The sequence below is a fragment of the Hemibagrus wyckioides genome, linkage group LG09 (genome assembly GCF_019097595.1).
Source record: "Hemibagrus wyckioides isolate EC202008001 linkage group LG09, SWU_Hwy_1.0, whole genome shotgun sequence".
NCBI lineage: Eukaryota > Metazoa > Chordata > Actinopteri > Siluriformes > Bagridae > Hemibagrus > Hemibagrus wyckioides.
The window spans coordinates 7,784,748-7,800,255 of NC_080718.1; the positions used below are offsets into that span (position 1 = coordinate 7,784,748).

Below are 15,508 nucleotides of genomic sequence, written 5' to 3' on the forward strand. Positions count from 1 at the left end.
ATTAACTATAATCCTCTTTGTTAGACACTCTCTCGTGGTGTATAAATTCTATCCGCCTCCCTCCTTTTAATCCTTTTGTCCTCGTCCCTCGTCCCCCTCAGTCCAGCACCTGAATGTCGCACTGTGTCCGGCCGCTGGTTGCTTGGCTACGTGCAGCGGCGTCCTCGAGCTGAGAGGGACGAGACCAACGCGTGGACAGAAGGGGGGTGGGCTCATCATGCGCTGCTGTCATATCAGCCACGGAGGGGGGAGACAGCACCGCTACTGGACATCAACAGGTGCTTTCTAGCTGGTTGAAGTGAAGGTAGACTCTGCGTGTAGTTTTCCCGCACGTGCAAATCCACGGACGCTCGAGCTCTTCGAGGCGCAACAGATGGCAAACTTATTATAATCTGCTTTTGCGCTTAGTCACGAAATGTGTGTGTTCGGCGCGTGCAACAAGGTAGGTAGGAATCTTATTTTTCTTGGTGTTGTTGTTTTTGTCTTTCTGTTTTTAGTTCAGCTTATGTTAATTATTCTGAAATGATTAACATATATGTAAGTTTGTAAAGCCTTTAGTCTGGATGGAAACCTCGAGGGAGGCAGAGATGAAGTGCTGCAGCGCGTGAATTTCCCTGGCTTGTTTTGGTTCACTAAAATAACTTCTTTTTGTGCTTGCGTGTCTTGAAGATGTATAATCAGAGAATGAGTTGTTAAATAAATAGCTCTGGTCATATTGAGCTCGTGCTGAAACATCCTGGACGCTTGGGCCTCTTAATAGTCAATCATTTTTCTTTTCAATTCTAGTAAACATAATGTAGAAAAATATGTAGGGAAAAGGTCGTTGTCTCAGAAGAAGTGTATAAAGTGGTTGAAAAAAAAACAGTTTGAAAAGAGTTATTTTGTCAGTTATTTAATAGCCACACCCACATCATCAATATACACACTTAGAAATAATTATAAGGAAAAGATTTATGTTTATTAAGTTTGTTAATTAGGTTTCAAGAAGTTGAATGTCCGAGTGCGCTGGAAAGTGATGTCATGACCAGTGTTGCCAAACTAATCCCTCTAAAAAACTCTCCAGAACCACCCTCAAAGTCACAAAATAAGAAAACACACTTTTTACAGGTCTACATATGTGCATAATATTTTTCACTACTAACGCACCACAGCTGTATATAGTAAACACTAAATGCATACTTACCTTAACTAAAACAGAACAGAAATATCTTCAGTGGGATCTTCTTTCTCCTCATATGATGTCATTTGGAAGATTGTAATTCCAACAGGTTTTGCCACGGGGTCCTCTGTAATTTCATGGCAGCTGCATCTTTAAAACGAGCTTTACATCCATTTGCTAAGTGGCCAACAATAATGATTGATCCAAGTTACGCAAACTAAATGGATGAAGGGTTTCATCACCAGACAGATGTAGATATAAACGAGCCTATGCCACTTGACTATGGTCAGATAACGACCTTGCTTGAGTGTGCTTGGTGGTCAGTGAATGTTTAAATCTGTATTGTATTAAAATCTGACCTCTTTGTAGAAATTATGACTTTGCAGTATTTGCAAAAAAAAAACAAAAAAAAAAACTTTTGTCGGATTTCGCCGACAGACTGAAGCCTGAATATAATTTCTTTCATTAAGTTGTCTCTGAAATGCTGCCCGTTCTTTTTCCTTTAATATTTTGATGATAATGAAGATGCTTGGTTTATGATGGATAACGAAACGTCAGGCCTCGTTGCTGCATGTGCGCATGCGCAAAGCTTGAACGCACGCAAAGATGAGTTCGCAGGTCTCATGGCACGGGAGGGTGTGGCAATTGCACGATCGAGCGTAAATATGAGTTCACGAGAGGGTGTGACTATCTACTGATCTATAGATAAACATATCTATTATATAAAATATTAAAAGATATCACAAAGACAATGAGAACGCCCCTGCTAATGGTGACGCTAGTTAGCAGGCTAACTAAAATGAACCACCATAAATTACAAAAAAAAAAAAAAAATACTGTAGAAAGTATATGGCACGAACAGTTGTACACATTTTATTTAAGGTAGACACATTTAAAAACAAGTTATGTTGTCAGACATATTGACCACCTGTACAGCACATTGCTTGAGTAAATCACTGAATCATATCATCTGCTGTATTTGTAACACTGTTTATATGGAGCCTGGGCCTATTTTCTGAAATGTGATGGCCTGTTTAGAAAGGTTTCTCATCTAATTTCTCTGTTTTGTTCTATAGGTCTTCCGGAGAGACTGAAGCAGGCTCAAATCCTAGCCATCATGTGAGGGCTTTGGCCTCCTTTTTGACATCACAATTAAGCTACCTTACATTTCTCACAGGAAAAAAGGAAGAAAATGTTATTTCAAGCATGATCGTTCATTATTTATTTAACACTGAGGCCCTTTTTGCAGTCAAGCATGGTTTGGTTCTTTAGGCACAAAGGGACAATGTTATTCCTTTACACCCTCTGTGCTATCGTCGCCCTCAGCCCCGTGGCAGCTCAGGGCTCTTTTCCCAGGCTGGAGAATATCGCAGCCTACAAATCTGTTAGTGCGGCACCAAGTGAGGCGACTTGTGGTTTTCCAGAGCGCAGCACCTTCTGCCAGGCTGCCCACACTCAGGATGACCTCCTCACCTGTTCCCAGCAGTTTTGCATCCAGGAGTGCCCGTATCGCTCATCCCCACCACGCCACACTGACCTCCTTGACTGGCAGGTGGACACATGCCTGACAGGTGAGAGCCAGGATTTGCGCCCGGGCTCAGAGACTGGATCTGTTAGCTTCATGTTTCGAAACCAGAGTGCCTGCTTGGCTTCTCACTCTGCTCCAAACCTGGGACAAGAAGGATCATTTACCATAACAGTTTGGCTGAAACTTGAAGAAGCCTCTGTAATGTAAGTAGACCCGTTGCTAGAACTTTCACTTAAGCACCTAAGATGTTCAACACAAGGCATTTGCTGTCACTTTAGAACTAATATCTTAGCTAATAGTTCAGATCAGTTTCTCTCCACTGACTTACTTAGATTCGGATGTTAAGAGACATTTTGAATTTGAACCAAATCCGTAGAAGCTTAGTCATTTGTTTTGCCAACAGAATAGCCTTTTTTTCCCCACCTCCCTCATGTTCTTTCCTGTGTGCCAAAAACAAGAAACGGATAAACCTGAAAATATCAGCAAATACCCCAAGGTTGTGCAACTATATTATATGTGCACCTGAACACAATAGACCACATGCTGGTGCTTATAAGTCACTCTGTGTGGAGTTGGTTTGAATTTAATTTGTAATATGCCGTCTTGTCATGTTGGGAGGGAAAAAGCTCCTCATTTCCCCCCCTACGCTGCCCAAACAAGACCAGCTGTGGCCAGTTTTAGATCAATGAAACGAAATTGCTGCAGTGTTTTCTGAGCTCTGGCAAGGGGGGGAAAGGAGTATCATCTCAAAGGCCACTTTGTTTTTTTCACGGCCTAGAAAATGATATAGTTGAAAGTGAGTGATAGGATGAAAGGACAGAGAGAGAGAGACTCATGAAGAACTACTGCTTGGACATTTTAGATCAAGTGTAGAGGATGAAAAGGGAGACAAGTCACAGGCGCACGGTATCGAAAAAATAAATAATTGAGTCGGTTCAACTGGTGCGAGAGAGAGCCTCGAATTCTCACCCTGAAGTGGCAGCGGCTGTGACAACAAGCGTACATGTTGATTAATTCTTCTCTTAGTGAATTAATGGGACTCTGTTTAATATCAACTGGAGCACTCTCCGCAGTAACATGACATAAAAATATGCAGCACGGCGACTCGCTTCAGAAACACTCGCCTTAGTGAATGCTAAAGTGCTGGCATTTCCCCAGCGGAGAAGCACGGCCTAATTGCAAGTAGAGCATGCAGGAAAGTGCGGCTTGCAGGTGAGGTGGCTGGCACTCGAGGGCCAGACCCAACTCCAACGCAAATACGTTACGTTATGATTTATTGGATGCGGTGGCCCGTGTTCGTAAACCCTCCTGTTTCTCCCGTAAAATGCTAGTAATAGGATTTCATTTGACAGTAAATGAGGAGGTTTTCAAGTAACAAGAAAAGGCAAATGGATTGATACAAGGTGCATAAACGTCAGCACCATGCCCGTTTTAGACGCAAAGGCATTTCCTAGTAAAATGCTACTATAGGATTGTAACAGCTTCAAAGCTCTAATGATTGTTTACTCATGTCCAGTGCAACATCTTTATGTCAGGTACGGAACAAAGCATCTGCTGTGGGCCGTTGGTTGCCGTATCACATTTGTTCTCCATCAGACTGTCTCGATTTGTACTTATTGTTATCATCAGGTTGCTCCATCAAGGGTAAAATGATGATGGGTGTTGAATTTGGCATTTTGGAACAAACAGTGCATTAGACAGGAAGCTGAGAGCTAGGATTTAGGTCTGAATGCTTTGTATAATTCCATAGGCGTGTAAAATTTACGTATTATAAAGCAAATTATTTTGAAAGTTGTTCATGGTTCAGTTAATTTGCCTCAAAATGTAATAAAATAAAAGTAAAATAAATATTTTGTGTATTAATGAGCATGTATGACCTTTGTAAGCAGATATTTATCACACCCTTCGAAAGGCAGGTTTGTTAAAATAAAGTATCTACAACACAGGGATTCGGAACCATGATTTTCTTTTCCCTGGACAGGACCGTGTTCGAGAAGAGGAGCACGGACCGGCTGGTGTTCCTGCTGACGGTTTCAGAAACAGACGTCCAGTTCCACTATGGTGTTCAGACTGGCCAAAACTTCTCCATAACCATAAGCACTGCAGGCCAACTCCCAGAAGGCCAGTGGACACATGTGGCCTTACAGGTAGGATGAATGCTTCCACTGTGCTGTTTTCACAGACCGGTTGCCAGGTCACGCACCTTCTCCAAGGGAGCGATGACAAATTTCTGACCTCGCCACCATATACTGAGGTACATCACACTGTTTGTGGCAGAGCTGAGGAATCGTGTTTTTGGCACCGGCCCAAAAGCTATCAAACGCTATAATCTGCTCGATTGGACCTCATCTACAAGGCGGCTGTGGCGGGCACTAATCCTTGTCCATCTATATTCTCGGTAATTAGCCCGGCAGAAGATATTGATATTAATATCGCATCAGAAAAGCCGCAGCAGGTTCACGCTGAACCCGTGTCACAACAGATTTCCAACCCGGATAAGATGCATGAACGGAAGGCGTTAATTACAGGGGTAAACATCTGTTTTCTCACAGCTGCGGGGGCACAGAGGGCAGGGAACGAGAGTGCAGCCTTCTTTCACGCCCTTCCCTGCATAAATAATACCTCAACCCGACAGAACACTTTATAACCAAGTTCACAACAGGACTTTGTTATAAACAGTCATGTAAAAAAAAATTTGCAGCATGCCAGCGTCTCACGATACCTTTTTTGTTTTGCGTGAAGGTAATTTCCTTTTGATTTTATTCTGATGCAATTCCAGGTCATTGGTGGTGAAAAAATGATTGATATGCTCCGTGCTGTTTCTTAATCAGCTTCAGGAACCTTTTTATGCCTCTTGCATTTCTTTGCACAGACAGGCCCATGAGTCTTGGAGCCCTCGCCTCGTTCGGCATTGTAAGTGAGTGCCGGTATCTCCATGTTGGTAAATGAAAGGGGAGAAAAGGGATGGGAGAGATTGGGACATCATCAGCATTGTAAGCGAACAGAGAGCTCTGTCTGCAGAGAGTATTATCTTTCAATAGCAGTGATTATTGTGGCTTTAAATTGCCGTCGTTTCGATTATGAATCGCAGGCCAACTTCTGGGACCGAAAACATTATTATGATAATAAGATCCTTCCCACAATTCATAGGTAATAAGTTCCCTGCTGGGTGTCGGCCATGGCTCGGGCTCTTAGACCTATCTTTGCTGCCCAGTTGGACTTTTATCTGCAGGCTAACTAGTATATGACATGGGGAAAATCTTCAGCCATTTACTCGATGCTGTGCCCGATGTGCAGTCGGATTGAGGCTACAGTTCAGTATTGACATTTTGTAGTGAATTACTGCTGTGTTGATCACGATGTCTCGTCTCTGACCGTAGCTTAAATAAAATTGCAAGTCGACATTATTTTATTTTAAATAAAGAATACAGATACGGAAATTTAGCAATATGGCTGTTACGATTGATTATTTTGATATTTTTATTTAGTTCCCTCATTTCCTTTTTATAAATTAAAAATCCTATGATTAGTACATATCCACACAGTTATTAACAAAAGACGATTGTTCCTGGATAAATGCTACGTAATAAGTTCTATGTAAATATTCTTAGTTTTTTACCCCAGTTTCCATCGTTTCCAACTATTTTCATAATGTACACTCACCGGTCAATTAAGCAGGAACATTTTATTGCTCATTTTTGTAATTATCCAGTCAGCCAGAGTGAATGAAGATACAGGTCAAGAGCTTCAGTTAATTTACACACATCATGAACAAACATCAGAATGAAGAACAAGTGTGATCTCTGTTACTTTAACCAGATGGGCTGAAAAACCCATCAGGCTTGAACATGTTGATGAGAAAGCTCAGAGGAGAATGACCAGATTGGTTGGAGCTGCCTGGAAAGATGTATAGTAATCACTCTTTACAGTAGTGGTGATCTGAAAGCATCACAAAACACTTAAAATCACCCATTAATTAAAAATAGAATGTACATAAAATATATACTTGTTATTGTCAGATAGTTAAAGTACCACTACTAATAAAATCTATTTAAAATACAAGTTCTCATCCAAATATCTGTCTATTTCCATCTGCAATCAAGACGTCTATTATAATAGAGTATTCATAACAGCCCTAATTATCAGCCAGTGCTGATTCTGATCAGAAGCGGGAGTCAGATACAGGGACACTTATCTGCTTAGGTCAAGAAATCAAACATGGTTTCAAGGTTTATTGATGAACATTTTTTCCCTATTGGCAGGAGGTTATTGTGAGTTTCAATCTCCAGAAATGACATCCCATTATCTAATAATCCATTCTCTTAGTCAGGTTCCAGTTTGGTCTAAATCAAGCAGGTAGATGGTTGTCACTTTCCTACCTGGGTTAATGGAGGTCTGCATAGTCACAGAGAAATTAAAGGCCTAGAGGAGAGCTGGGGGAAAACATTCAATAGGAATATGGAACAGTATTTAGAAAGGGTGGGGAGAGGAGGAAGAATAGAGGAGATGACCTGCAGGTGCTTGGGGTGAAGCGAGGAGAAGGGAAGAAGGATATCGCTTTCATGCGGCCCCCTTCAGACGACAACAAGAAGCGACTGATCTTCAGCCTATTGTTTTGGCGCGTAGCTCGTCATCACCAGGCCCCCTCTCTCGGCGGATACAGGCTGTAATCGAGATCATGCAAGTGGCTTGAGATTTCATGTGGGAAAGTAAGAAAGGTATGAAGGATGCGTTTCCTTCTAAAAATACCGTGTTGCAGATGTTAGTTGACAAACTCTACCAGGTTGCAAAGAGGAAAAGCTGAGAGAAAAGCCATTGTGTTTATATCAGCCCCTGGCAGAGATGAATCCATTCATCAGTTCAGCATTTAGCTTGTCGTAACAGAATACACCATGTTTTAGGTCAGAGAGGTTAAGCCTCGTTTTGATGTAACAGAGCTCCTCGATAGTGTTACGAGTGAAGTCATGATCATCACCAGCTAACATCTTGTATGCTGTGTTTGCCAGGCCTTGTTATGTCTGATCTCACTTTTCAGTTGGATACAATGCAGTGCTGACTGTTAGAGGCTCATGTGTTGGAGTACTGCTTGTTCTCGCGTTAAACCTGAAAGAAGCGCCTAGATTATATTTATGCTGTATTTAGGGCATTCTAGGGTACTTAAAAACACATTTTTTTTATCCTGTACTGGAATATTTTATTTCTCAACCTGCACAAAATAATTCAGTTCAAATTACATTCTGGGCTTTTTTGCTGATTGTTGGCAACATTTTAATAGACCTGCTTCAGCCATTTAGTTACTCATACAAGAATTGTTAATCTAAGCAGTCTGTCTGAAGTACTGTCATTACTTTAACTCTTCCATTTGTCTCTCGAGCTAGTGGAATATAAACATCTAATTAAACCAGCATTTCACTTATTGATATGATGACTCAAAGTGTGTATGATGTGGTTTGATTTACAGCTATTGTTTTTTTTTTTTTAAAGAATCCCCCAAGTTCATGAAAATTTTCACGCACAATTACAGCCTTCAGCTCGGGTCTAGACCTTGGCCGTGGCATTTCGATCTGGCAACTATGCACTGCGGTGGACGCGTGTTCTCTGGGGGACGTTTTGTTTTGGCCACGAGCCGCCCCGAATCCTGAGCTCTTAACCCGAATGCACACATGGCTCATCACCTCGCCTGAACTTCTCCCCCTACCCAAAGAAATGTAGGCCAGCCACTCCATTGCCCAATCCCCTCCAGCCAGAGCAATCTTGGAATCACGGGGAGGTGGGTGGAGGAATTAGTGCTGGCTGCGTTGTTTCTCAAGTATCCCGTCAATGGGGCGAGAAAAGAGCATGCAGTATAAGAAAAGCCTGGAAGTGCTTTGTTCATGCAACTATGGAGGACGAATTGCCATTTATTAATATGGTATTAATCCTGAAATGCAGACTGTAACCCACTGTTAGCTGTTGTCTAGATGATATAAAGGGTATGTTGTTGTGGTGCTCTTGTTTGAATACTTTGCAAAAGTATTTTGTTATAACATTAGCTGTGCAAGTAAAAAAAAATCCACTCGGCGAACAATCTAGTCCCTGTCATAAACGGTGACTCCAAGTGTAAGTTCTGATGATTATGTTCTGTAAGTAAACTTTGGTGAAGTAGGAGACTGCAGGTCTGGCACAGGAGACGCGAACGCCAGCATCAGGCTGCTCTCTCGGATCTCTGGCTGCGGGTCAGCTGACCTCTCCGAGTGGTTCGTTTCACCCCGAGTGATGGAGACTGATTGGCAGCATCCGTGAAGGTGAAGCAAGGTGAACAGAGGCAAAAAAAAAAAAAAAAAGAGCTTCCACCTTACCCTGGCTCTCTCTCCGCGGGCGCCCAGAGCTGAAAGGCCATGGACACTTTATAAATCACCCCAAAATGTTGACAGCAAATTAGTGTGTGCTGCCATGAGTTCCAAAAACTGACTTTAACAGGAGAAGGGGAAGGATGAAGGCTTGGGCGTAAGGCAGTGAAATGACTATGGAGAAGGAATGTGGTGAAAACACTAACAAGGCTAATGAGAAATAAAATACAGAAGTGTTCTCTATATGTGCTGAATCATATAAATTATATATAAAATAAGTTTATATTGACTTGATTTTGCTTGGTCTAGGAGAGGCATTTATTTGGTATTTCAGGTTATAAAATGTCTTCTCATTGACAGTTTTATTTTGGCAAGTCTGTGGAAATCACCAGTTCCTAGACATAAATCAGACTGGTCAGTATTGAGTACTAGGCCCTGCCAACCTCTTGCGAACCTTCTTGGTAACTGGCCACAGGCTGATGCACTATGAAGAACTTTCTGACGTCTTACGTCTCGCCGTACGTGATGGACAGGCACATAGCCGTCTGAACAGCAGGGCTCTCCAGATGTGTTGGCGCTCTTAACGCTGCCTTTGTTTAACTCCATGGGACAAAAATCACTGTTTATCAGGAAATTATTGTTGGTGAAAGATGCACAGTTGGGTCAAGGTGACTCGACTCGAAGGTCTAAGACGAAGACTTATTTAAGGAGCTTCATCTATGACAGAAGAGCTTTACGAAAACCGTCATAAATAAACATTCACATAGTGTGTGTGTGTGTGTATTTGTGTGTGTGTGTGGACAGAATGAACTCAGCAGTCAGCATCAGGCACCGCCCTCAATCTGATAGCTGTCAGGAGACGGATGGGCTGAGCGTGACTCTCTGGCCCTGGTGTCTGCGTTTAGTATAGTGTACAGAAAAGTCATATGAAGAGGAGCAGCTCACTATAAAAACAGCAGTTAATTCACGACAAGTGCAGCCTGTTGCCGCAATTATAAATCCTGTCTTTAATGGCAGTATATAACAGTGATTAGGACTTTGTAATTGCTCACGTAGCTTATATTCCTTCTTCTTTAAAATCTTAATCCGTTAAAGCCTCATTGCAAATCTGCATAAATAAACAGCAAATCTCTGAAGTCTAAACTGTAATTACAGCATTCTTTTATTTAAAAGATTAAACACTGCACAGCATTTTCCTTTAAAAAGAAGAAATTATTTTAATCATTCCGATTTTAAACCACTTGTTTATAGTCCCACATAAAGATTTGCACTCCAACAATAGCTGATGCCCAAGACTCAGCCTTGCTTCAGCAGCAATCTCACATGGATGCTATGACTTTGTACCTTCTAAGAACTGCTGCTGTAATCGTTAACACTGTCCTATGATCATCCGGTGAACCATCTCTTCTGAGTCTGGTTCCTCTCAAGGTTTCTTCCTCAAGTCATCTTAGGAAGTGTTTCATTGTCCCAGTCACCTCTGGCATTGTTCACTAGGGAGGATTTCCCTCAAACAGATATGTTAGTGTAGTACCATTTTTCTCATCAACACACCAAAAATGTCTTGAAGGTAGTCATGATCTGTCTTTGTCTTTCTTTTCCTCTTTAGACTGCTGCACTTTCATATACTTACATATATGCTGCCCTTTCATATACGTGACGTTTGGGTCGGACCTTGTTTCAGACTTAATCCTGGACAGTTTAAATCTCATGCAGTAAGCACACATGCAAATTAAGCATAAGAATGTATTGCTGGATTATTCAAATTCATTAGCTCCAGAGAAGCACATTAGACTAGGACTTTGGCTTTGTCTGTATCTGGAGATTTGAATAACTCTGTTTTTATGCTGTTCTGTTATCCTTACTAAGCTTGTGTGACGGTGAACACACAGCACTTATTCATCCAGCATTCATGCTCGTTGTAACCATCAGGTCGACTCCATCCTCAAACTCTTTCCCAGAACACATCACGGCCTACAGGCACAACCGGCACACTCCTCCTGGGAAGTTTGTATTTACGAGTTGGTAGTCGTAATTACAGCATCAGGTGTGTTGAAGTCACTTGGTTGGAGCAAGATGGAGGTGTGCTATCTATTAATTAACTACAAAAAAGCAGCAATTTTTAACTTCTCCAGAAAATGAACAAATGGTGTGCACTGGGGTGTTTTTTTACAACAGTTTACAACTGTAAATTGTGCAGAGATTTAGGTTTTATTGCAAGGAAAAACAACCTGACAAAGACATGCCACTGCTAAATACCCATAAGTAACCCGGATTGTTTTATTTTTACTATCTCTCTTAAACATTAACCAGTTTGCTGTATTTCAGTAACTTTCTGCAAATGTTGCATCTTTCGATTCCACCATGATTTCGTACTGAAAACTGCAACATCAAAAGTCCGGACGATTCACTTATTCAACCAAAAAATGAAGTGTGAAATGTGGGACACTGCACTCAACCCTCACAGCTTTGCTTATGTACCGGAGGAGAGGAGGGATCAGAGACAAATTTTCAATATGGCCGACAACACTCCAGTGGACATCATTCAAATGTCTTTTAAATTAGCTCACATTGTGTGATTTTGTGTTCCATTTGAGATATACAACCCTTCTAAAATTCATACACTACATTATAGAGTATATAGAGCATAGTGTTAGTGTGCAGCGTGTAGTACGTCATTTAGGATGCAGCTAACATCTTTTGTTCATGTATCACTTCTGGTTTCTTTGACTTCTGGTTTTAGTCATTTGCTTTTGCTTTGTTGTCCTGTTTGCCGATCGCCTGACCCTTTCCCTTTTTTTTTGGACATTTCCAGTGTTGCCATTAAACTGCCTGAACTGCATTCGCATCTGCCTCAGCCTTTCTTGTTGTGACAGTAACGCATCACCCAGATATGTCTGTCTGTTTGCTTTTAATTGATTTGAAAGCTGAAGAATAAAGCTTTTGAGCTGTGTTCTAAAACGACTCAAAACAATCTTGACATTTATCCAAAAAAAAAAAAAAAGCACAAAAAGGATGGACGTACATCAGCAGTCATCTTGCTCACAAACGCCAGAGTCGTTTCTAATCAGTGTGTCAATGGCGGAGTCGTAGGCCTTTTCTAGAAACCTTTGGGATTATGGGGGGAGAAAAAAAGCACTTATTTTACTAAGAGTAGACATTTGTCACGGACACGCCAGCGCGTAGAAAAGCGAGGCGAAAAGCCCAGCCTTGCAAGCTGGTTAGCAAAAATGATTCGTGTTCCTTTCGGTCACGGCGAGGAAGAGAGGGAAAAGAAATAGATCTCTGATATGCTTTCTGCTTAAAGCATAGCCTTCCAAGAGTTATTACCTTTATTAAAAGCACTGACACGTCGCCTTATATATTTCCGCCTTCTCCCACGCCACCGAGACAATTTTCTTTTCTTAAATAAACTGTCATGCTAGTGTTAATTTATCGCCGCCACCCTCATTGTGGGAGAAGGCAGGGCTGATATAAAACATGTATATATGAGATTGGTAATTGTAGCTTTAGCCTGCTTGAGTAGAACAAATGCGTCTCTCTCATGGCTGCACTAATGTGATAAAGGGAAAATTGGCTGTTCGTCAGCTGCCTCCTCCGCTGTGTAATGGCCGACGTCGAGGAGAGGCGTCCGGCTCCAGCCGACCCGGACGCATCGGCGCTGAAATTCCAGCAGCGCTCTCTTCCAGACGGTTATATTTCAAACGATTGGCCGAGTCATACTCGGTGCGCTACGATACATGGGATAATGTAACAAATTACAAGTAAGGAAACAGTTTTGCTTCATTTAAATGATAAGAGTCTGTCTCGCTGAGGCTCAGGGCTAAGCTGTAAATAAAACATCCGTGTGTGTGTGTGTGTGTGTGTGTGTGTGTGCGTGCGTGCACACAGATAGAAGGGTTAGGCTTCGGCAGGTATCAGCAACATGCTTTGAAAAAGCTGGGGATTGCCTGCGCTGATACCCTCATCCGGAGTGGAATATTTCTCGGGGCCCTGACAGCTCGTCCAGCGCTGAAATGGAAAGGGCTTTATCATGGAGCGCTTTGTCACTCAGGCTGCTGAAGGTGCCTCAGCTCCGCTTTAGGCTCGTGTCTCTGCCCTGGTTTATGGGCCAGGTCAAAAGGGCAAAGCATCATTTTTGATATAAAGCTATGGCATTTGAAGTTAGATATACCTGCATAGAAAAAAAGACATTGGAGCTTTTTTTTTTTCTGTTTCCTCCCACAAGTTCAGCAATAAAACACTGTGCCCTGGATTGCCCTTATAACTACAGGTGCACAATACAGATGTTATTAATAGATGCATCATTTGGATAATTGATTAATCTGCCAGTTTTTTTTTTTTATAATTGAGTTGTTCGTTTGTTTCAAAATATACAAAATACATAAAAATATAAATTTTTGTTCTAATTTTTTATTCCTGTATAGTTATGTGTGTGAGTGTTATTAGTGTCCAGGAGGTAACATGGAAGCACACATGCCGTTTTGAAATAGTGGAAATAAATATTTTTAAATAAGCCAACTAATCAGTTAATGAAATGATGCTTATCTCACACACACACACACACACACACACTCATTTCCTTTCCACTAAATGTTCTTTAGTAAAATGTTAATAAATATCATGTGTTTCCAGGAGGCAGTTTATACTGTTTTTTTCTCATTGACACCAAATCTTTACACTTGACTCTTCAGGGATTCGACTCCCAGTATCTTTGATATGACCTGAAAGAGGACTGGAGACTTGATGACTTGACACACAGCGTTATATATTGAAAAATTCTGTCCTGCAAGCACAAATTCATTATTAACACAGGATATTAATTATGCATAAAATATATATATAACACTGATCAGCCATAACATTAAAAGCGCTGACGTGTGAAGTGGACTGATTATCTCGCTCAAGTAGTACCTGTCAAAGGGGTGGGGTTTATTAGACAGGAAGTGAAGTGAGATGTTGAAGCATGTAAAATCTTTCTTTGCTCTTGATGACATTCCAGAGGTTTTCAGTAGGGTTCAAATCTGGAGATTGGGCAGTGGTCTCTGATTTTTTCCCAGAGCTGTATATTGCTTAAAAGCTCAGAGGTTTAACGTTTCACTTTGCTAAATGTAACAACATATTGTTTTAAAGGAAAGTCTTAAAGGAAAGATGGAATTTCTCTCTCTTTTAATGTCAGCCGATAGAGTTTCCACGCAGAGAGCTTTGGTGGGAAAGGGAATGACGCAGCATGTTCGCCACACCGACACGTCACCTGTTCTTTAACCTCCAGAAAACAGACCGGCTCAGAAATGGCGAGAAATTTTAAACCCTAAACGTTGACACTAATGTAGTCTGGTGGGAAAAAAGTTCACTCGAGAGTCAAGCTTACTAATCCCTTTATTCAGTGGTGATTCCGAGTTTTTGCCTTTATTCCTCCTGCCAGGGTGCACGCCATTTTCCCCATAGCCTGACTTTCGGCTGTTACACGTACTTATAAGAATTCCCTGGAACGCAGTTGTTTTTGTGATCTTACAGTCCGCAGAGCTTTTGTGTTCATCCGGCGGGTTTCAGCAGGCCTTCTCGCTCTGAAGCCGGTCGGATACCCGATTCCTCGGCACTCGTTCTCATAAAAGCAATCGCATGAATTTGTAGCGAATTCAGGTAATTCACTGCACAGACCAAATATGCCTGGTTCAGTTTGAAAGCTGAGAGCAGCTTTTAAGATGTCAGCACCTGCTGATTATGAAGTTACTAAAAGCTCCAGAGAATGGCCGGTTAATAATCTCCTGCAGTGCTGAAGTGATCTCATAGGCTTTTTTTTTTTTTTTTCTTGTAGTGGAAGCGTTTGAAACAAGGGCACATCCACACAAAGGATACAATCAGTGATGTTTACTCTATTATAAATAAACCAGAGGGTAGAAATGTGTCTCTTCAACTCGTATATGCATTGACTAACATCTTTGTTTAATAGAAAGGATTACTGTGATACTTTATGCAGTTTTTTTTTTTTTTACCTTTTATGGTTTTCTACCATAATTCTCTATTTTGTTCAGAAATCTGATCAGATTCAAACAACACAGCTCACGAGTTTATAAAACATGCCTCTGACCTTGCAGTAAGATTGAAGCTGCTCAGTTAATAGCAGGAAGTTTGTATGAGATCACTATTTTGCATCAGCCGATACCAAACACACTGATATCAGTATTTTACGAGAAAATAAGGGAATTATTCCCGCATTCTTGGTGCTAGTTCCAGTCTGAATTGTGACCGAGAAGACAAATAACACCATTTAGGAGTTAAAGAGTAATCAATGTTCACTGTAAAGACAACAAACTAAAGGAATACAATCTAAAACCCAACACAGCGAAACTGTCTCAGCTCCAGACTCACGTCTCAAAAGCCTTCATTGCCGCTAAATAGATGGAAGCACTTCAGACTTCATTTACATCACTCTGACGTGGGCTTCAGATCTCAAGAAGCAAGTCATCGGGCCGGTTTGAGATTTTGAGAACG

At 41.4% G+C, this 15,508-nt stretch overlaps 1 protein-coding gene across 1 annotated transcript in view; it reads left to right on the plus strand.

Annotated features, from left to right (window-relative positions):
- The first annotated feature begins 286 nt into the window (after positions 1–286).
- The window catches only part of ush2a (Usher syndrome 2A (autosomal recessive, mild)), a 214,114-nt gene continuing 198,892 nt past the window's right edge, over positions 287–15,508 (plus strand). The window contains exons 1-3 of the mRNA XM_058398879.1: positions 287–442; positions 2,236–2,890; positions 4,669–4,834. Coding sequence (XP_058254862.1) covers positions 2,415–2,890; positions 4,669–4,834 — 642 coding nt within the window. The 5' untranslated portion in view covers positions 287–442; positions 2,236–2,414. The remainder of the gene's footprint in view (positions 443–2,235; positions 2,891–4,668; positions 4,835–15,508) is intronic.